General features: G+C 40.2%; 1 protein-coding gene across 1 annotated transcript in view; it reads right to left on the bottom strand.

Annotated features, from left to right (window-relative positions):
- snx29 (sorting nexin 29) overlaps window positions 1-23144 on the bottom strand; it is a 376077-nt gene that overhangs the window by 180234 nt on the left and 172699 nt on the right. The window contains exon 15 of the mRNA XM_061967306.1: window positions 20390-20496. Within this exon, the coding sequence (XP_061823290.1) occupies window positions 20390-20496 (107 nt within the window). The remainder of the gene's footprint in view (window positions 1-20389; window positions 20497-23144) is intronic.

Below are 23144 nucleotides of genomic sequence, written 5' to 3'. Positions count from 1 at the left end.
GACAGAAACGTGGCTGCAAATTTGTGCCTACGGCCTCTACCAAACATTTGTTTACATTTGTACACAAGTGTAACTGGCACTGGGAGCAAGCAAGGCGGGTGAAATGTCTTGCCCAAGGACACAACGGCAGTGACTAGGATGGATTTGTACCAGGAACCCTCAAGTTTCAGAACAATCGCTCTACCATCTGAGCCACGCCGCCCCTATTTTGATATAATTATTTTACAAATTTAGTAGTATCGAATACAGGCGGAGCTGGAGGCCGGATTACAAACACTCATTTAGTTGTTGTTGTTTTTTTGACACAGAAAAATAATGTAAATTCCTGCAAATTGTGAATCCATCTACAAACCCTGTTTCCATATGAGTTGGGAAATTGTGTTAGATGTAAATATAAACGGAATACAATGATTTGCAAATCCTTTTCAACCCATATTCAATTGAATGCACTAAAAAGACAAGATATTTGATGTTCAAACTCATAAACTTTATTTTTTTTGCAAATAATAATTAACTTAGAATTTCATGGCTGCAACACGTGCCAAAGTAGTTGGGAAAGGGCATGTTCACCATTGTGTTACATGGCCTTTGCTTTTAACAACACTCAGTAAACGTTTGGGAATTGAGGAGACACATTTTTTAAGCTTTTCAGGTGGAATTATTTCCCATTCTTGCTTGATGTGCAGCTTAAATTGTTCAACAGTCCGGGCGTCTCCGTTGTGGTATTTTAGGCTTCATAATGCGCCACACATTTTCAACGGGAGACAGGTCTGGACTCCAGGCAGGCCAGTCTAGTACCTGCACTCTTTTACTATGAAGCCACGTTGATGTAACACGTGGCTTGGCATTGTCTTGATGAAAAAAGCAGGGGCGTCCATGGTAACGTTGCTTGGATGGCAACATATGTTGCTCCAAAACCTGTATGTACCTTTCAGCATTAATGGCGCCTTCACAGATGTGTAAGTTACCCATGTCTTGGGCACTAATACACCCCCATACCATCACACATGCTGGCTTTTCAACTTTGCGCCTATAACAATCCGGATGGTTCTTTTCCTCTTTGGTCCAGAGGACACGACGTCCACAGTTTACAAAAACAATTTGAAATGTGGACTCGTCAGACCACAGAACACTTTTCCACTTTGCATCAGTCCATCTTAGATGAGCTCAGGCCCAGTGAAACCGACAGCGTTTCTGAGTGTTGTTGATTAACGGTTTTCGCCTTGCATAGGAGAGTTTTAAATTGCACTTACAGATGTAGCGACCAACTGTAGTTACTGACAGTGGGTTTCTGAAGTGTTCCTGAGCCCATGTGGTGATATCCTTTACACACTACTCAGTGGCCTAGTGGACCTACTCAGTGGCCTAGTGGTTAGAGTGTCCGCCCTGAGATCGGTAGGTTGTGAGTTCAAACCCCGGCCGAGTCATACCAAAGACTATAAAAATGGGACCCATTACGTCCCTGCTTGGCACTCAGCATCAAGGGTTGGAATTGGGGGTTAAATCACCAAAAATGATTCCCGGGCGCAGCACCGCTGCTGCCCACTGCTCCCAGGGGGTGATCAAGGGGATGGGTCAAATGCAGAGGACAAATTTCACCACACCTAGTGTGTGTGTGACAATCATTGGGACTTTAACTTAACTAACTGATGTTGCTTGTTGATGCAGTACAGCTTGAGGGATCGAAGGTCACGGGCTTAGCTGCTTACGTGCAGTGATTTCTCGAGATTCTCTTAACCCTTTGATGATATTACGGACCGTAGATGGTGAAATCCCTAAATTCCTTGCAATAGCTGGTTGAGAAAGGTTTTTCTTAAACTGTTCAACAATTTGCTCACGCATTTGTTGACAAAGTGGTGACCCTCGCCCCATCCTTGTTTGTGAATGACTGAGCATTTCATGGAATCTACTTTTATACCCAATCATGGCACCCACCTGTTCCCAATTTGCCTGTTCACCTGTGGGATGTTCCAAATAAGTGTTTGATGAGCATTGCTCAACTTTATCGGTATTTATTGCCACCTTTCCCAACTTCTTTGTCACGTGTTGCTGGCATCAAATTCTAAAGTTAATGATTATTTGCCAAAAAAAAAGTTTATCAGTTTGAACATCAAATATGTTGTCTTTGTAGCATATTCAACTGAATATGGGTTGAAAATGATTTGCAAATCATTGTATTGTGTTTATATTTACAACTAACACAATTTCCCAATTCATATGGAAACGGGATTTGTAAAAAAACAACAGCATTTAGATGCTGTGAGAAAGGAAGCATCCCAAATACTGTCAACTTTTTTGGGGGGGGCGGGGGGAGTTGACTCTGGTGGCTTGTAATTGTTGTTCTTGTTCCAAATGTTTTCTTATGGTTAATTAATGAGCGCGTAGATCAATGGAAGAGTCCAACTCCCACTGGAAGTTTTTGACCTATATCTTCAAAAACCCTCTCCCCTCTAGTTCTTAATGTAAGACAGGAGGTACATAGAATGTACAGTACAGTAAATGAATCAAACTACAGTACATGTGCTGAAAATGTAAATGCATTGTCACATTAATTGCAGTGCAGTTAGGCTATATTTGTTAAAATAATTATGATTATGAATGTCTGCAGGATTATAAAAAAGAAAACATTAAATGGTGAGAGTAAAATACTACAAATAGAACATACATACACACAATCATCACAGTGAAACTTCATGTTAGTCACATCCTGCATATCAACCTGTCAAAGTTGGAATACATTTTACCTGATTTTGTGAAAATGGTAAAGACAAATGGTTTTAAGTCAAAGCTCATTCTTTTGTAGTTCTTTTTTTCCATTAAAACCAGTAGTACTACTGGTAGCATGTGTCAGTATCTGCAGCCTACAAAAGTTAATCAACACACACCGTGGTTAGAAAGTTTACTGTATTTCAACACTTTATCAGGGCAATGCAATACTGGTGGCTGTAAGGGACGAAAACCCAGCAGCAGGAACATAGTCTTTCTGCAAGAGAGAACTGCCTTATGTGACTAGTGTGTCAGCAGTGGGGATGACCATAATGGCACCAGTGCCAACGTTAACTGAAAAGCTGAGCTAATATCATTGCCTCATTTTGGTGGTTCAATAATAGTTACCGGTACTATCAATTTATAGTTTCTTTTAATGAAGCGGCACCAAAATGAGGCAAACATGACACTGCCAGGGTCAACTGTTGTGGGTTAGTTTTTCACCTGCATACACAATGGTGAGCATAATTTTCTCTATCTACCCGCTGTCCCTCTACTCTGTCCCTCTATCTAGTCGAGACAGACGTCCCCACACATAGCCTGTGTTCTGTTTGTGGTTTCTTCCTTAAAAAGAGCTTTTGATTACCTCCATAGCCATGTGGGGCTCAGTTGGTGCTCCTGTATGAGAAGCGTTTACTTGACTAAGTGACCTATTTTGCTAAATTAATACTTGACTCTTGCATGTACAATTAACTAAGATCGTTTTAACGCAAGTATAACATCACCACAGTCATGTATCAATACGGTATTAAAATATATAAAATTTTTCTTAATGAAATAAATCGTCTGGTGCACAATAATTATACAGAAGCAAAACTATTATTGGCTCCCATTTAAATAATTTGGGTTTTGCCCTCAAAGCCTTCTTGTATCCAGAGATGTACTCCCTGAGATTGTAAACAATAAGAAGAAACACCCACAAAAAATATTTAGTAATAACAAGAACAAGGAAAGATAAATATTGATCTAATCACTTCAGTACAGTTTATATACTGATATTATACTAGGGTATCAGTAGTATCGACTTCTGGATCGATCTGTAACAGCAGCGTGGCATGTTGATGCCGGAGGTCGTCTATCCAGGAAGCGGCGGAACGACAGGAAGCAGCTTGCAGGTAAGAAGAATGATTTATTCGCATAAATCATGGGAAACAATACAAAACAAACGTGCATATCGCACTGGAAGCTAACGGGATAGCTACCCGGGAAAAACTAAGGCGGAACTTAAGGCAAGAAACAAAAGGAATACGTAACAGTTGCATGAGAGCAAACAAAAGCACCAGGATGAGTGAGGCGAAAAGGCAGGACTAAATAGCTCTCTGATTAGTGCCCGGCAGCAGCTGAGCATGCCAAACACTAATCAGAGGCAGGTGAAAACAATCAACACCCATGACAACCAAAACACACAAACTCAAGGATGCTGAAAACAGAACTGAAACCACAAGTGAATCGCAACATAAATAAACGTAAACAAACTATGATCCGGGCAACGGATCATAACACGATCAGCCCTACTTTACATTGAAGCTTTAGCGGTTAGCTTCTTGTGTCGTGCTGCGTTACTTCTTTTTCAAACGTTCATAAATCTGGTGTTTGCAGAGAAGTTTCCTGAGAGAAGAGTGCATGAGTGTGTGCCTTTAAAGGGGAACATTATCACCAGACCTATGTAAGCGTCAATATATACCTTGATGTTGCAGAAAAAAGACCATATTTTCTTTTAACCGATTTCCGAACTCTAAATGGGTGAATTTTGGCGAATTAAACGCCTTTCTATTATTCGCTCTCGGAGCGATGACGTCACGTTGTGACGTCACATCGGGAAGCAATCCGCCATTTTCTCACTTTCGTCGGTGTGTTGTCGGAGGGTGTAACAACACGAACAGGGGCGGATTCAAGTTGCACCAGTGGCCCAAACATGCGAAAGTGGCAAGAGATTGGACGAAATTTGTTCAAAATACGAGGGTGTGAGGGAAAGCCAACGAAATGGTCAGTCGTTTGTTCCGCACACTTTACCGACGAAAGCTATGCTACGACAGAGATGGCAACCGTACCTTATGCCACCGAAGATGATCAAGAGAAGAATATCGACCCTAGCTTCCCTGGCCTGCTGACCTCCACTCCAAAACTGGACAGATCAGCTTTCAGGAAAAGAGAGCGGATGAGGGTATGTCTACAGAATATATTAATTGATGAAAACTTTATTCATTACTCGCGGTTTTACGTAAATTATTATACATAAACTGTGTTTACCAATAATTTAGATTAAAAACATTTATTTTTTTCAATCATTCGAGTACATTCGGGTAGTCTTGTGTAATGCAGTATTTTGTGTCTATTTAGGTATGGTTAACCTGAGTGCTGAAATCGTGGAAAAATATATGTTCTTATCGCGCCTGAAATGGGCTGTCTGCACTCTCAAAGTGCATGTTGTTGCCAAATGTATTTCATATGCTGTAAACCTAGTTCATAGTTGTTAGTTTCCTTTAATGCCAAACAAACACATACCAATCGTTGGTTAGAAGGCGATCGCCGAATTCGTCCTCGCTTTCTCCCGTGTCGCTGGCTGTCGTGTCGTTTTCGTCGGTTTTGCTTGCATACGGTTCAAACCGATATGGCTCAATAGCTTCAGTTTCTTCTTCAATTTCGTTTTCGCTACCTGCCTCCACACTACAACCATCCGTTTCAATACATGCGTAATCTGTTGAATCGCTTAAGCCGCTGAAATCCGAGTCTGAATCCGAGCTAATGTCGCTATAGCTTGCTGTTCTATCCGCCATGTTTGTTTGTATTGGCATCACCGTGTGACGTCACAGGAAAATGGACGGGTGTATATAACGATGGTTAAAATCAGGCACTTTGAAGCTTTTTTTAGGGATATTGCGTGATGGGTAAAATTTTGAAAAAAACGTCGAAAAATAAAATAAGCCACTGGGAACTGATTTTTAATGGTTTTAACCCTTCTGAAATTGTGATAATGTTCCCCTTTAAGAGGCGGTGCCTGTGATCAAGTGTAGCGTTGACGTCAGCGAGAGCGCGCTCATTGGCTGTTTTAGCGCAGCATTGGTAGTCTGCGAACTGGAATGTTTTCACTGATAGTTAATAAAGCGGTTGAACATGTGTCAATGGCTGTGTTTTCCCTTGTCCACAAACGGGGTATTGTAGGATTGTTATTGTTGATGATTCTCAATGTATTGGTGCTGATTGGCGGCCTCGTACTGTGGATAAACAACACGTTCATTGCAGATTGCTTTGCAAGAATATGGAAATGGCAATGTTTCTCCGTAAGCGTGCGTCCCTTTTGAACGAACCTTTCACGTGAGTACAATCTTTAGCATGTAGGACACAGCTGCGATAAAGATTGGCAGGGCTTGGCAGCTCATCAGCTGATTGCCGATCAGTTAAAAAAAGGCAAATGTCAGCTTCGGATCCTATCCCAGGATCAAGATGTGTGAGTTGAGAGAGGGCAGCTTCTGGGGTTTGTTCATTATCATTCAGACAAATGTGTTGCATTCTGACATCGTATTCCAATATGCAGAGGACAGCAGGCAGCTTACAGGTAAGATCAGTATTTAATTCCATCAACAAGGCAAAACACAAAGGCATCGTGCCGCTCGGAAGCGCGAGGCAAAATAATAGATGGAACTTACATAGCAAAGGGTAGACATGAAAAGAAAACCGTAGCATATAGCTAGTGCAAATAACGCAAACAGTCGCGGAGAGCAAACTTTGGACGCGCAAGGACTAGCGGGGTGAGACAGGTATAAGAAGGGGCATGATTGGGATTGGCAGCTAGTGTGTGTCCGAATCATCAAACAGCTCAGTACTCCTAGAAACCGTAACGTAAACAGGGGAAAGAAGCACTAAATACACTTTTTAAAACATAGGGAAGAACAACAACCAAAAGAAGACAAGATCTGGTGCACAGGTCATGACAGTAGGTCATAACAGTATGTTCTCCTTAAGAAAAGTAACTTTCTAATAACCTTTCAAAGCCCTTTAATAGTTTCATGATGATTTTTAAACCTTGAGTTTGCATCAGGTAATCCTCTTAACCCATTCATTTGTTTTCACAACTCACCAGGGACTCTGAAAGTTCAAAATAAATACATTTGTATAACCCGCTGGCTTTTCATCATTTGGGAAAACAGACATTTGAAGTTGTATTATCAAGTTTAAAAAATAGTTCAAAGAAATATAGATAATATAGCTATGTCTGCTCAAGTGGAAAATTACATTTTGGAATTCATCAGGCCCAATTAGGTGTTCAATTTCTTACTTAGACATTCTCTTGAGAGAAGCAAGTGTTGAGCCAATACCCTTCCAATTACAAGCGGGCCTGAGCCATAGCATCACTTTGTGGCTATGGAAAATAAGGGCCCTTTTTTGGTCATCTTACATGAAGTTGCCCGTGCACACACCCTTTTTCATAGGATAATGATTTGCTTAACATCCCGCAATGTCCAGACGTGCAGATCACTGTTTCCCAGCAATTCCTAAGGCAGCGTTCATGTTAGTGTGTACTTGGATTCCAACAATAAAAGTGAATTTCTTAAGGTACTACTCCTTAAAAAAAAAATCATAAGACACATCCATCATCTCTCTATGTCCTCAAGTGGCTTTGCGTTTTCACTTTCTTCAATTCTTGTTTTCTTTTTGCACATTAAAATATCTGTTTTTCATGTTATTTTTACCTCAACCCATTGTACCTCATTTCATACAGGCGCCAATCCACTGGGATATGTTACATTGCTCTCCTACTCAGATTGCTTTTTAGAACCACTTAGATCACACATCCGTGCAGCCCAGACGGCCTGCATTCTGGTGAACGCAGGCATACACAAACACATCACCTGCGCGCCGTATCACTTTCTATCTGTTAGAAGAGAGTAGAGGGCGGGAAGTTCCCATGATATGATGTAAGCTTATTATATTTGAATTCCCAAACGTAAAGAAAAAATGTATCCAGATCACCAAAGAGTATAAACATTTGTGTAGCTTTAGGTATGTGTGCGATTTGTTTTGAGTGAATCTCTGCTATTCTTGTATGTTGGAGATCTTCCAATATTGGCAATTAGGGAGCATCAACACATTTCAATAAGGTAAAAAATAACTTGATTAGATGTTGTACCGTATGAACCACTTAAGTGCAGTCATTTACCTTTTTTTCATGCATTCAGTATCTCAAATCATTTGGTTTCTTCTATGATAACATTTATATACATAGGCGCCAATCTACATTTCTGCCATGCGCGGTTTTTGCTTGGTGGTGAGAAAGAATTTGCCATCAATCCCATGTGGGTGCTCGGGCCCCGAAGCACCCACGGGATCGGCGCCTATGTTTACATATGAAATGCTGTTGGTCATTCTCTGTGTGCTTTTCGTGCACTATTGTGCAATTGTGCTCATTTCAGGAATGTACCGTCTTTTTTGGGCCAGAGGGCGCACCGTCGATAAACGGGTCTATTCAAGTCTATTTTCATGTACAATGGTTGGATGCGAGCACATTTTCGGCACTTATGCCAATCCCAAATACACATCAGCAGGTACCAATAGGTAACAAAAGTTGTGGAACAAAACAGCAAATAATATGTTTCCTAATAGGTGCCATAGGTCCTTATACACACACCATAATAATACGCGTATGTTGAAGCACAGTACGTGTGACTACAGTAGCCATAATGCTCCGCGTTCCATCAAGCGGTGCAGCTTCGTAGCTTACCAAAGTCGCATTCAAACATTTTGAAAGATTTTTGACCTCTGTGTGTAATGTTGTATATTCTCAATGAAACACACCAACGTTTTGGTGTTGCTTGCTTACGGGTATTAGCGTCATTCATTGAAGAGGCATCCACCTGCAGTCCAGATGTATAAACCCCGTTTCCATATGAGTTGGGAAATTGTGTTAGATGTAAATATAAACGGAATACATCCATCCATCCATCCATTTTCTACCGCTTATTCCCTTCGGGGTCGCAGGGGGCGCTGGAGCCTATCTCAGCTACAATCGGGCGGAAGGCGGGGTATACCCTGGACAAATACAATGATTTGCAAATCTTTTTCAACCCATATTCAATTGAATGCACTACAAAGACAAGATATTTGATGTTCAAACTCATAAACTTTTTTTTTTTTTGCAAATAATAATTAACTTAGAATTTCATGGCTGCAACACGTGCCAAAGTAGTTGGGAAAGGGCATGTTCACCACTGTGTTACATGGCCTTTCCTTTTAACAACACTCAGTAAACGTTTGGGAACTGAGGACACACATTTTTTAAGCTTTTCAGGTGGAATTCTTTCCCATTCTTGCTTGATGTACAGCTTAAGTTGTTCAACAGTCCGCGGGTCTCCGTTGTGGTATTTTAGGCTTCATAATGCGCCACACATTTTCAATGGTAGACAGGTCTGGACTACAGGCAGGCCAGTCTAGTACCCGCACTCTTTTACTATGAAGCCGCGTTGATGTAACACGTGGCTTGGCATTGTCTTGCTGAAATAAGCAGGGGCGTCCATGGTAACGTTGCTTGGATGGCAACATATGTTGCTCCAAAACCTGTATGTACCTTTCAGCATTATTGGCACCTTCACAGATGTGTAAGTTACCCATGTCTTGGGCACTAATACACCCCCATACCATCACACATGCTGGCTTTTCAACTTTGCGCCTATAACAATCCGGATGGTTATTTTCCTCTTTGGTCCGGAGGACACGACGTCCACAGTTTCCAAAAACAAATTTGAAATGTGGACTCGTCAGACCACAGAACACTTTTCCACTTTTCCACTTTGTATCAGTCTATCTTAGATGAGCTCAGGCCCAGCGAAGCCTACGGCGTTTCTGGGTGTTGATGATAAACGTTTTTTGCCTTGCATAGGAGAGTTTTAACTTGCACTTACAAATGTAGCGACCAACTGTAGTTACTGACAGTGGGTTTCTGAAGTGTTCCTGAGCCCATGTGGTGATATCCTTTACACACTGATGTCGCTTGTTGATGCAGTAGAGCCTGAGGGATCGAAGGTCAAGGGCTTAGCTTCTTACGTGCAGTGATTTCTCCAGATTCTCTGAACCCTTTGATGATATTACGGACCGTAGATGGTGAAATCCCTAAATTCCTTGCTATAGCTGGTTGAGAAAGGTTTTCTTAAACTGTTCAACAATTTGCTCACGCATTTGTTGACAAAGTGGTGACCCTCGCCCCATCCTTGTTTGTGAATGACTGAGCATTTCATGGAATCTACTTTTATACCCAATCATGGCACCCACCTGTTCCCAATTTGCCTGTTCACCTGTGGGATGTTCCAAATAAGTGTTTGATGAGCATTCCTCAACTTTATCAGTTTTTATTGCCACCTTTCCCAACTTCTTTGTCACGTGTTCCTGGCATCAAATTCTAAAGTTAATGATTATTTGCAAAAAAAAAAAAATGTTTATCAGTTTGAACATCAAATATGTTGTCTTTGTAGCCTATTCAACTGAATATGGGTTGAAAATGATTTGCAAATCATTGTATTCCATTTATATTTACATCTAACACAATTTCCCAACTCATATGGAAACAGGGTTTGTATATATATATATATATATATATATATATATATATATATATATATATATATATATATATATATATATATATATATGGAGATGCAGATTTAATTTTCCAACAGGACTTATCAACTAAACACAGTGCCAAAACTACCAGTACCTGGTTTAAGGATGATGGTATCCCTGTCCTTAATTGGCCAGTAACTCACCTGACCTCAGCCTCATAGAAAATATATGGGGTATTGTCAGAGTAAAATGCGATACGCCAAACCCAACAATGCGGAAGAGCCGAAGGCCACAATATCAGAGCAACCTGGGCTCTCATAACACAGACTGATCGTCTCCACGCTACGCCGTATTGCTGCAGTAATTGTTCATAAATGTTCATACTTTTCCTGTTCATAATTTTCAGTTGGCCAACATTTCTAAATACTGAATTTGATACTGAATTTGGGATTTTATTTGGTTTTCAGTTATACTCATCACAATTAAAATAAATTAACACTTTAATTAGATCAGTCTGTTTGTAATGAAAATATATAATACACTAGTTTCCTTTTTTGAATGAAATTACTGAAATAAATACATTTTTTGGTCATATTTTAATTAATTGAGCAACACCTGTAGTTATGGAAGACGAGACAAATAAGACCTGTAGTAGCCTGCAAAGTGAAGGAAAATTAAATTAAAAGACCCTACATGGCGAGCAGGCATCCTTGATTTAGTTTTGTGCCTTCTAAAACCACAGAATTTTCGGACACTTTGGCCCCAGTTGCCAAAAACTTGTGCCTTAAAGACCTGTGTCGTCCATCTACTTCATCATATCAATGGCTGTCGGACGCGCTGTTGTACTGTGTGGATATTATTGTCTCTCCTGATTTATTAATCTACTTGCTAATTTCCACTTCTTAGCAGATACTCTCTGCTGTAACATTCATATTAAACTTCTGTTGAAATGTACAAAACATTAACAAACTAGCAAAATTATTAGTATGCAAAGGAAATAAAACATAAATAAATGGGGTTACAACATCAATGACAGACTTGGTATATCATCTGAACCTATGATTCAGAACCTATCCATTTAGCCACATGTCTCATTTATTCTTCTCCAAGGCAATCATTTGAGATTTATTTCCATCATCTGCAAGTCTAGACTCTACTCTTACACAGAGTTCAAGAAGAGGTTAAGGATGGAAAGACAATGGCCGCCATAAAATGCTTGCCCAAATGGAATGTTTACTCCAGCTAAATACTTGAGTTTGTCTCCTCTAATGGTTTGGTTTGAGGCACCCAGAGAATTGGCTCAAATATTACAAAGTCATAGGGTACATAAATGACATCAAACAAAGCCTGCTCATAAATACGGCTGTGCTTCCCTAGTAAATGGAGGTAAACACAGTCCAGTAAAGTAGGTAGCACTGTATATTTGCCTCATCCTTCACTTTGAAGGGGAACTGTACTTTTTGGGGAATTTTGCCTATTGTTCACAATCATTATGAGAGACAAGAAGATAGATACATTTTTTAAATGCATTCTAACTCGTGGCCTTGTGGTTAGAGTGTCCGCCCTGAGACTGGAAGGTCGTGAGTTCAAACCCTGGCCGAGTCATACCAAAGACTATACAAATGGGAACCATGCTTGGCACTCAGCATCAAGGGTTGGAATTAAATGGGTTATACTTGCATACTTGCCAACCCTCCCGAATTTTCCGGGAGACTCCCGAAATTCAGCGCCTCTCCCGAAAACCTCGCGGGACAAATATTCTCCCGAAAATCTCCCGATTTTCAGCCGGAGCTGGAGGCCACGCCCCCTCCAGCTCCATGCGGACCTGAGTGAGGACAGCCTTTTTTCACGACGGGAGGACAACAGGGTGACAAGAACTAAATCATCCATACGAGAGATAAATTGTATTATTATGTTTATCTTACCTAAAAATAAATATATTTATTAATTAAAAAAAAAAAAAAAAACTAAATAAATGTTTATTATATTTTGCTGAAAACATCAAAATTAATTGTATTTTTATTTGTATTTTTTCTGACTCCTTATTACATCCAGGCATTAGAATTATACATTAAAATAAACATATTTGAAATAATTAATTTTAAATTATCATAATAATTCATTTAAAATGACCATATTTAATTATTAAAATAATTGCTTGTTCATCAACAACTTTAACATTTTATTCATTACATTTTGAAGCTCTCAGAAGCCAAGTTATGTTATATTCCTTAAGATTTATTTATGCAAGTTTGAAGTATCAATTATCTAAACACAGTTTTGTTTGCATATTTTCAGGATGTAGATATATATATATATATATATATATATATATATATATATATATATATGAATTACTTGACTTGGTGAATTCTAGCTGTCAATATACTCCTCCCCTCTTAACCACGCCCCCAACCACACCCCGCCCCACCCCCGACCACGCCTTCACCCCCCACCCCCCACCTCCCGAAATCGGAGGTCTCAAGGTTGGCAAGTATGTATACTTGTATAGCGCTTTTCTACCTTCAAGGTACTCAAAACGCTTTGACACTATTTCCACATTCACCCATTCACACACTGATGGCGGGAGCTGCCATGCAAGGCCCTAACCATGACCCATCAGGAGCAAGGGTGGAGTGTCTTTGCTCAAGGACACAACGGACGTGACGAGGTTAGTAGAAGGTGGGGATTGAACCAGGAAGCCTCAGGTTGCTGGCACGGCCACTCTCCCAACCGCACCACGCCGCCCCCGAATTGGGGGTTAAATCACCAAAAGGATTCCTGAGCGTGGCCACCGCTGCTGCTCACTGCTCCCCTCACCTACCAGGGGTTAAACATGGGGATGGGTCAAATGCAGAGGATAATTTCACCACACCTAGTGTGTGTGTGACTATCGTTGGGACTTTAACTTTAAATTAATCCATCAATAAATCAAAGTTTACTTATATAGCCTCTAATCACAAATGTATCAAAGGGCTGCACATGCCACAACAACATCCTTGGCTCAGATCCCACATCAGGGCAAGAAAAAACTTAACCCAATGGGAACATTGCGAAACCCTGGAATGGACCGCAGATGTGGGGATCGCCCCTTGGGTGCCCCTTGGATGCCGAGTGGAAAAGGTTAATAATGTGAGAGTCCAGTCTATAGTGAGGCCAGCAGGGGATCCTCTGGCATGTAGACAAGTAGAGGCGCCGAGACGTCACAGACTGATGCATAAGTGGTCCACCCCAGGTCCCGACTTCATAATGTGAAACACATTATGAAGTCGGGAAAACATAAATAAAAGTCAGCTTGGATTGGTGTCAATGGGAGGTCCTCTATTCTGGCCATAAAACCCTCTAAATAACCATTCATAAACCACCAACAATACTCAATTTACATTTCATGACCTGAATATGAACCAACTTTAGTGATATTGTTATTATAAGCACTAACACAGACTAACTATTTTTAGCGGCGCCATGATCACATGGCCCTAATTAGCTTGTTTGGCTATATTGATATCATGAGCTGGTTAGCTGCTTTCTCGCCTCGGAACTCGTGAAAGTTTATTTTAGATTATAAATAATTCATCGCACCTTAAAAATAAAAGGATGACAACGCATTTATTTACTAGTTAGAATGCATAAAAAAAGAAAAATGTGTACTTGTCTTACATAAGGATTGTGAATGATGGGCAAAATTCCAAAAAATAGTGCAGTTCCCCTTTAAGCTTGAGTTAGGAATGCGTGAAGAATGCACTACCGACCTGATAAGACCGGATAAGTCCGAAAGAGAGAGAGATGATACAGGTATTATCTGTTCACAGATGGTATCTGGTGGTTGTTTGAGCACACAGCAGCTTGCCCTGGATAGTCCCACTCCTTAATGTTTCAGTCAGACGCAAGATTCTCAGAGGAAAGAGGCAAAAATACAGTGTTACCTACTCTATGTAGCTGGTTCTAGCAAGCCTCAGTAGGAAACAACAAGCTTGAAAATGGCATTTTCAAAAGTCGATCACATGTTCCACAAGATTGCTGGCTCATGTTCAAAAAACTATTGACAGGTACTGCTGAAAATCACATCATTGGTAAAAGAAAGCAGGTGGAAGACTTCCCAATCTTCAAAATATATATATTTCTTATTCTAGGTCTATAGATAAATACATATTTCATATGAGAGTATTACTACTAGGCAGCCTGTAAGAGGGACAGAGACGAGGAGATATCCAACTTTTTGTTACTAAGCTTGGTGAGAGGCAAGTTGTGATTGGTGGCCAAGCAAGTATACTAATATAGGCATAAGAGCAGCCTTTTAGAGAAAAAAAAGAGGAAAACTGACGAAAAAAAGAGGAACATTTTTACCACGTAAGCCCCGAAAGAACATTTTGAAAATCAAGACTACATTTTCTGCAATTGGGTGCATGTGTGCACTGTATTTCACCTTTAGATTTCTTCACATCAACCAACATATTGGACACTTACATGTCCTATGTAATGTACCAAATAATTGTTTGTTTCTTTCATTAGATAATTTACTAACATTATTATCAATTAAATTGTAATGTAGAATTTTATAATATGCATGCAAAAAACTCGTTTCTTGTTTGACAACTCTACCCTATAGCCACGCACCCTTGGGTGATGTGCTTCCAATGTTGTGACCTCTGTTTACATCCGTCACGTCAAAAATATACCTCCTCGTTGGTTACTAATAAATGCTCTAGAACTACAACTGGTTCGGAACTAACGGTGTTCGGATCGTAATCATCCAAATATGATTAGCAGCAAAGTAGAAAGCCGTCAATATTGTGGCTCGTAGAGTGAATGCAGGTGACAACAAGTAAACTAGCTAGATGATGCTATCCTAGTGGTTGGAGTGTCCGCCCTGAGATTGGTAGGTCGTGAGTTCAAACCCCGGCCGAGTCATACCAAAGACTATAAAAATGGGACCCATTACCTCCCTGCTTGGCACTCAGCATCAAGGGTTGGAATTGGGGGTTAAATCACCAAAAATGATTCCCGGGCGCGTCCACCGCGGTTGCTCACTGCTCCCTTCACCTCCCAAGGGGTGATCAAGGGTGATGGGTCAAATTTAGAGGTTAATTTCGCCATACCTAATGTGTGTGTGACAATCATTGGAACTTTAACTTTTTAACTTATCTACGCGAATGACCAAGCTTGTTTCGGCGCCCCCGATCATTTTCCTGTCCTGCAAATCAGTGCAGCGTTTAAGCAAGATAAAAGCGTCCAACAAAGTTTGTTCGAAACATATTTTTTTGATAATGTAGTGGGTTTACACACAGTAATTAACCCACAGTACTGTTATTGTTAGAAAGTTTTCACCTGGACACATTTCCGGAGTTGTGTGTTGTTGCACTGAGAAGCCACAGATATATAGATACTGCTCGATTAGTGATTAAAAAAACAAAGTCTGAATGTCAAAAAACAATTAGCTCAATCTTTTGACACTCCTCAATCGACTCCTAAAAAAAACGCAAAAGTGATATTTTGACACGAAAAATAATGTTTAAAAACACGGTTGTGTGTATATATATTGTCCAAAACTCTTAAAATTTAAATATAAAAATACAGATACAATAATTCCTATGCGATTCTGTCAATCTCAATAGAGCTGGCATGTCATTGGGCAATCTCACAGTAATTGTAATTAGCCTTGCACATGGTAACATTATACCCAATAAACTAGTTTGAATAAATACACTGCTAACAATATTACTCAAGTGCATCCACCCACAAGTAATGGATTCATTGAAACCCTCAACAAATGAGCTATATGGATTATGCCTATTTGAAAAGAACTGTATTATGACTAAATTAGAGCAACAGAGTAAAATACAGTGAAGCTTAATGTCAAAGTCAAACACATCCTGTAAGTTGCTATCTTGTGAAAACCAGGCATTGTGAAGTCACTAGCACACACATCCGTTTTTCAGCACCGAACTCTCAAAGTTTATCTTAACTGACATGTCACCAAAGTGAGAACAGCCCTCACATTTCAGCAACCATTTCTTATATCTTGTGAATAGACAATATTTTTTACATCAATCAATCAAAGTTTATTTGTATAGCACCTTACAACACCACAATGGTGCACAAAGTGTTTTACAGGACAAATACGTTAAAAGCAAATAAAACTTTTAAAAAAAACTTCACAGCTAAAAACACGGCAATTGTTTGTTAAAAGTATGTTTAAATAAGTATGTTTTTATTTGAGATTTATGAAACATGAATATACTATAAGTTGGAATAGTCAGTGTACATCTTGGAAAGTCAGTATAGATTTAGTGTTATTTGAAATGTATTCAACATGCAGTCATTATTGTGGAAATACCGGACAAAGTGAGTACACATCACAGTGAGCATGTACAAATGGTGTCCAAACTGTCATGATTTAGTGTGAGCACCATTGTTATCTCGAACAGAACCTGAAATCCTCTTGGGCATGGAATTCACCAGAGCTAATTGGGTTCAGGTCTGGAGACATACTTGGCCACCTTCACTTTCAGCCTTGTCAGCAAGGCACTTGTCATCTTGGGAGATTTGTTTGGACTCCTTATTTTGTTGGAAAATTGCCATGTAGCCCAGTTCCAGGGAATCATGCTCTTCACAGTACATACAGTACTGATCCCCGGACCATGACACTACAATCGCTATGCTTGACTTCAGGAGAGACATTTATCTTGGTACTTGTCTGTTCCCAGATACAGGCGGTCTTAGGGTTACAAACGAGTTCTGTTCTTAGACTGCGATGTAAATCGGACCTTATACCTAAATTACCACCTAAGCTATACACTGTGCACAGAACACATTAAAACAATACATAACATACACACTAGTAATAAAATCATTAAATTCAATAATTAATAACCCTCCGCCAGGCTCTATCTTATAATAGTAAAAACATCCTGAATCCAGGCGGTGATCTGGATCACCCCAAAATGTAATTACTTGTTCCTTATCCCATTTTTGACATTTCGGAAAGTTTAATCAAAATGTGCCCATAACTTTTCGAGCTACCTGTAGCGGAACGAAAGAAACCTCTTGAAAGTGAACCCTCCTGTCAGTCATCCACTGTCTTTGTCTCTGTGGGGCCGCTAGCACACACGCACATGCACACACACACACACACACACACACACACACACACACACACACACACACACACACACACACACGCACACACGCGCACACACACGCGCACACACACACGCACACACACACGCACACACACACACACACACACACACACACACACACACACACACACACACACACACACACACACACACACACACACACACACACAGACAGACACACACACACACACACACACAGTGTTGTCCCAATACCAATATTTTGGTACCGGAACTAAAATTATTTTTATACTTTTCGGTACTTTCCTAAATAAAGGGAACCACAAACAATTGCGTTATTGGCCTTATTTTAACAAAAAAATATTACGGTACATTAAACATGTATCTTATTGCAAGTTTGTCCTAAAAAAAAATAGTGAACATACAAGACAATTTGTCTTTTATTAGTGAGTAAGCAAACAGAGGCTCCTAAATTGGGTGCTGACATATGCAGTAACATATTGTGTCATTTATCATTTTATTATTTTGTCAAAATTATTAAGGACAAGTGGTACAAAATTAATTATTAATCTACTTGAACATTTACTGTTAATATCTGCTTACTTACTTATGTTCTATTTACACCTCTGTTAAAATGTAATAATCACTTATTCTTCTGTTGTTTGATACTTTACATTAGTTTTGGATGATACCACAAATTTGGGTATCAATCCGATACCAAGTCGTTACAGGATCATACATTGGTCATATTCAAAGTCCTCATGTGTCCAGAGATGTATTTCCTAAGTTTATAAACGTAATATACATTTTTTTTTAAACAAAAGAAGATGTTGTGATGCCAAAAAATATTGATGTCATCATAGTAGTATCAACTAGATACGCTCCTGTAATTTGGTATCGTTACAGTGGATGTTAGGTGTAGATCCACCAATGGCGTTGGTTTACATTTTGACGCCGGTGAGCTACGGTGTGTAGTGAAACATGTTTAGCTATTCCTCGTCCTGCAGGGATGATACTTGTAAGAAACGTACTTTATTTGTCGCCATGGAGGCGAGGATTAGTGATTTAGAAGTAGCTAAAACACTGCCGACTGGCGGACCGGTACTTTTCAGAGGTGGAATAGTACCGATTATGATGCGGTACTATGCTAATACCGGTATATCGTACAACCCTAGTGTGGGTTATCAAGTTTGCATGTTTTAAACTAGTGTTTCTTAACCATAGGACAGGGGCCCATTGTTGGGCCGTCAAAAACATCTGTTTCTCAGTTGTGGTCCGCAGCGGTACTCAGTTGTGATATACTTTCCCACCACTTGTGGCAGTAATGAGAATACCAAACAAAGGAAGACTGGTGCTAAAGTCATAGAGAAGTGCAAAAATAACGATTAAAGTGGTGAAGCTATATTTTCATTTGCACTTTAATTTTATTGACAGTTTAGTTAAGAAACATATGTACTAATAATTCAGTTCATTTATTTTAGCACAACGACGTTGTATGTCAATTTATTCTCCGTCAGTTATTTATAAGACCATTCTTATGAAGATTAGTACTTAATTTTCTAATTAGCCTGACCAAAGCCTAAGGTTTATGTGTTAAATATACTTAAGATTAACACGTTGTTTCATATCATTTAACTAAGTTGTAAACTGTGGATTTCAATATAATTATTAAATGAAATTAAAATCAAGAGTATGACTACTAATTCTGTGTTAATATTTCTGTCGTTGAAAAGTTTGGCCCCGAGGTCGAAACGGTAAAGAATCCCTGTTTTAAACCACGGCGAACTTTAGTAGATCAGACCCAATGTCTAACTCGTTCTTAAAGGCCTACTGAAACCCACTACTACCGACCACGCAGTCTGATAGTTTATATATCAATGATGAAATCTTAACATTGCAACACATGCCAATACGGCCGGGTTAGCTTACTAAAGTGCAATTTTAAATTTCACGCAAAATATCCTGCTGAAAACGTCTCGGTATGATGAGGACTTTGGGGAAATATATGTGCTATATGAACTTTGGGGAGGTGAACCGTACTTTGGGCTGTGGAATTGAGTGTGTTGTGCAGGTGTTTGAGTTGTATTGGCGGGTTATATGGACGGGAGGGGGGAGGTGTTTGTTATGCGGGATTAATTTGTGGCATATTAAATATAAGCCTGGTTGTGTTGTGGCTAATAGAGTATAAATATGTCTTGTGTTTATTTACTGTTTAGTCATTCCCAGCTGAATATCAGGTCCCACCCGCCTCTCACAGCATCTTCCCTATCTGAATCGCTCCCACTGCCCTCTAGTCCTTCACTCTCACTTTCCTCATCCACGAATCTTTCATCCTTGCTCAAATTAATGGGGAAATCGTCGCTTTCTCGGTCCGAATCGCTCTCGCTGCTGGTGGCCATGATTGTAAACAATGTGCGGATGTGAGGAGCTCCACAACCTGTGACGTCACGCGCATATCGTCTGCTACTTCCGGTACAGGCAAGGCTTTTTTATCAGCGACCAAAAGTTGCGAACTTTATCGTCAATGTTCTCTACTAAATCCTTTCAGCAAAAATATGGCAATATCGCGAAATGATCAAGTATGACACATAGAATGGACCTGCTATCCCAGTTTAAATAAGAAAATCGCATTTCAGTAGGCCTTTAAACCGTGTTTACTGACCAATTGTGTTTTTTTCCTAACAAATGGAGCGTGTTTGTAACACAAAAGGTGGCAAACCAAAGACCAACTGTGCTTATTTACAAAATAAGTGTTGCATGTTTAGTAATTTTCTGTGGACATTAAATCTATGCAGCTATACAATCTACATACTGGTTACTCTAATGTCAATGCTAGTTGAATCTATATCGTAGTGTCTCTTGCTATACTGTAATACAGTTGGTTGCTGAAATTTGAGGGGTGTACTCACTTTTGTGAGACACCCGCTCTACCTTGTGCTACAGCATAATGTATAACGAAGGAATGCACTCACCTCTATGAGCTTACGTTCATAGCAGGCTGCCAATTCCTCAACGTCACCCATGCACTTACTCTGAGGGACAAGTGTGTGTTCCTCACTCAACTGCAGTACTGACAGAACTGCAAGAGAGAGAGAGAGAGAGAGAGAGAGAGACAAAACAGTGCATTTAAAAAAGATGCACAAATATGATGACATGCCACATATTTAAAGGAAACAGAGCATAAACATCGGTGCTACTGTGCTGTGATGCTTGCAGTGGCTTAAATTCTTCTGTGATTTAAGATGCACAGAGGGATCAGGTCTGTGTAATTCCCTTAAGTACCAGCCTCTCAAAGGTCTCAGATCCCAATTAAATGGTAAATGTGTCATACTTGTATAGCGCTTTTCTACCTTCAAAGTACTCAAAGCGCTTTGACACTATTTCCACATTCACCCATTCACACACACATTCACACACTGATGGTGAGAGCTGCCATGCAAGGCCCTAACCACGACAAATCAGGAGCAAGGGTGAAGTGTCTTGCTCAAGGACACAACGGACGGAGGTTGGTAGAAGGTGGGGATTGAACCAGGAACCCTCAGGTTGCTGGCACGGCCACTCTCCCAACTGTGCCACGCCACTATCACATACCAGACGAGATGAGTCAAACACAAACCAGCACACATCCACTCAGAGATGTGTAAATCTTCTTTTTCATGTACGTACAATACACAATGTAAGTCAGCAGTGCACTCACACATATTTTTTCTCCCTCCTGTCATTTCTATTAAGATGATGGATGCCCCCTCAATCCCCACTGCCTCTTCTACGCAGACTTCCCTCAGACCGAGCTCATTGTTTCCGTGTAATACTTCAGCTCGCTTACAGGCTTAAGTCATCATGGCAGCGCCTAAAGCGTTGTTTCTAAGCTCATAAACATCAACTAATAGGGTTCCCCCCGCGAAGAAGAAGTAATGGGAGCTCCGTCTTCACAGAGGAGATGTGGGTTTGATTGGATTTTCAACACCACCGAAGAAAATTAACTTTCGGGTTTTGACAGGAACACGCCTTGCTGACACACGGAAAGACCAAGGGTTTGAAGGGAGTGATGGGAAGACATGCTCTAGGAGCAAAGAAAATTAGAGGTTTAACATGTCCAAAGGCTCCATCAAGCTCCAATAAAAGTTTGGGAAAATCTTAAAAAAACTATGGAGCTGAATTAGATCAAGATCAGATAACACCAACCAAAAGGGTACATGTGTATCTTTGCAAAAATCCAATGTTCTGGTACAGCTTTTCAATTGGATGATATTAGATAGCAACTGTAGTTAAAGACGGGGTGCCTTTCACATTTGAACCAATACGGTACTAACTCCCAGCATACGGGAACCGATACCAGTACTTAACGGTACCAATTGTCGGCACTTGTGTGTTAATAAATGCTAGTTGTCTGATAACAACAAAAAAAAATGGTTATGTAATATTTAAAATTAATGCGGCGTCTGCAGTGATGCGGACCCTGTATTGATCTACTGTGATAAAGAAGCAGCTGAGCCGGAAGGCAAAGCTCTCAATTTACCGGTCCATCTACGTTCCCATCTTCACCTATGGTCATGAGCTTTGGTTTATGACCGAAAGGGCACGATCACGGGTACAAGCGACCAAAATGAGTTTCCTCTGTCGGGTGGCGGGATGTCCTTTATAGATAGGGTGAGAAGCTCTGTCATTCGGGAGGAGCTCAGAGTAAAGCCGCTTAGGTGGTAAGGGCATCTGGTCAGGATGCCCCCCGGACACCTCCCTGGGAAGGTGTTTAGGGCACACTTGACCGGTAGGAGGCCAAGGGGAAGTAGAGGTGGGGGAAATAATCGATTTTTAGATGCATCGCAATTCGAAAATGGGCGATCATAAAATCGATTAGTAAACGTCAATAATAGCAGTGACGTGCAGTCACCATCATGGAAAGAAAAAAAATGTAAAAAGAAAAACAAATAATTAAATTGTTATATGTATCCAGTGATTATACTATAAAGTTATTTTCCATTTAACTTCACCAGTTTTAGATTATTTTTATTCAAAATCGCTGAATTTTCACATTTGCCGTTCAAATACTGAGAAGAGACGGTGCGGTGAACAGCAGCCAGTTGAGGCACGTCACTCAGTGCCTCAACATGGATTCCGGACTCGGCTAACTGCTGGCCTGCTGTGCAGTGAGACTGTATTGCTATATGAATTATATTATACATTTCCATAGTTTAGTTAGCTGAGGTATATAATGTACAGTGTATTTTGTCAACAACTGTATGTGTGTAACGTATTTCTTGTGCTGAGCGATCATAAAACGGCTGCAAAAGACGCACTGGCTGAGGCTCCAGTAATCCCGCCTCCTGCACCCCCGCCGTAGAATTGTTATATCAACTAAAGCCCACACTTAAACTTTCCACGTGCAAGATTGAATCTATTTAAAAAAGTTATTTCATAAGAAGCCAAAAAGTGCAAAAACAATAATGTTCGTGTTGGAGGAGTTGTGAATGACTGCAGGGCCACAACATTAGGTACACCTGCAGACTGCAGGTGTATCTAATTCACAACTCCTCCAACACGAACATTATTGTTTTTGCACTTTTTGGCTTCTTATTAAATAACTTTTGTAACCTATTTTCATGGGCTTTCCTCTTTGTGATGTTAAGTTCCTGTTATGCGCTGTTATACAGTATATGCCTTGAGCTCTTATTTTGAAGGCGCTAAGAGCGGAAGTGATGACACGTTGCGGAGGTTTTTGAAAGAAGG

The sequence above is a fragment of the Nerophis lumbriciformis genome, linkage group LG11 (genome assembly GCF_033978685.3).
Source record: "Nerophis lumbriciformis linkage group LG11, RoL_Nlum_v2.1, whole genome shotgun sequence".
NCBI lineage: Eukaryota > Metazoa > Chordata > Actinopteri > Syngnathiformes > Syngnathidae > Nerophis > Nerophis lumbriciformis.
This window is presented reverse-complemented; position numbering and strand designations above follow the sequence as displayed.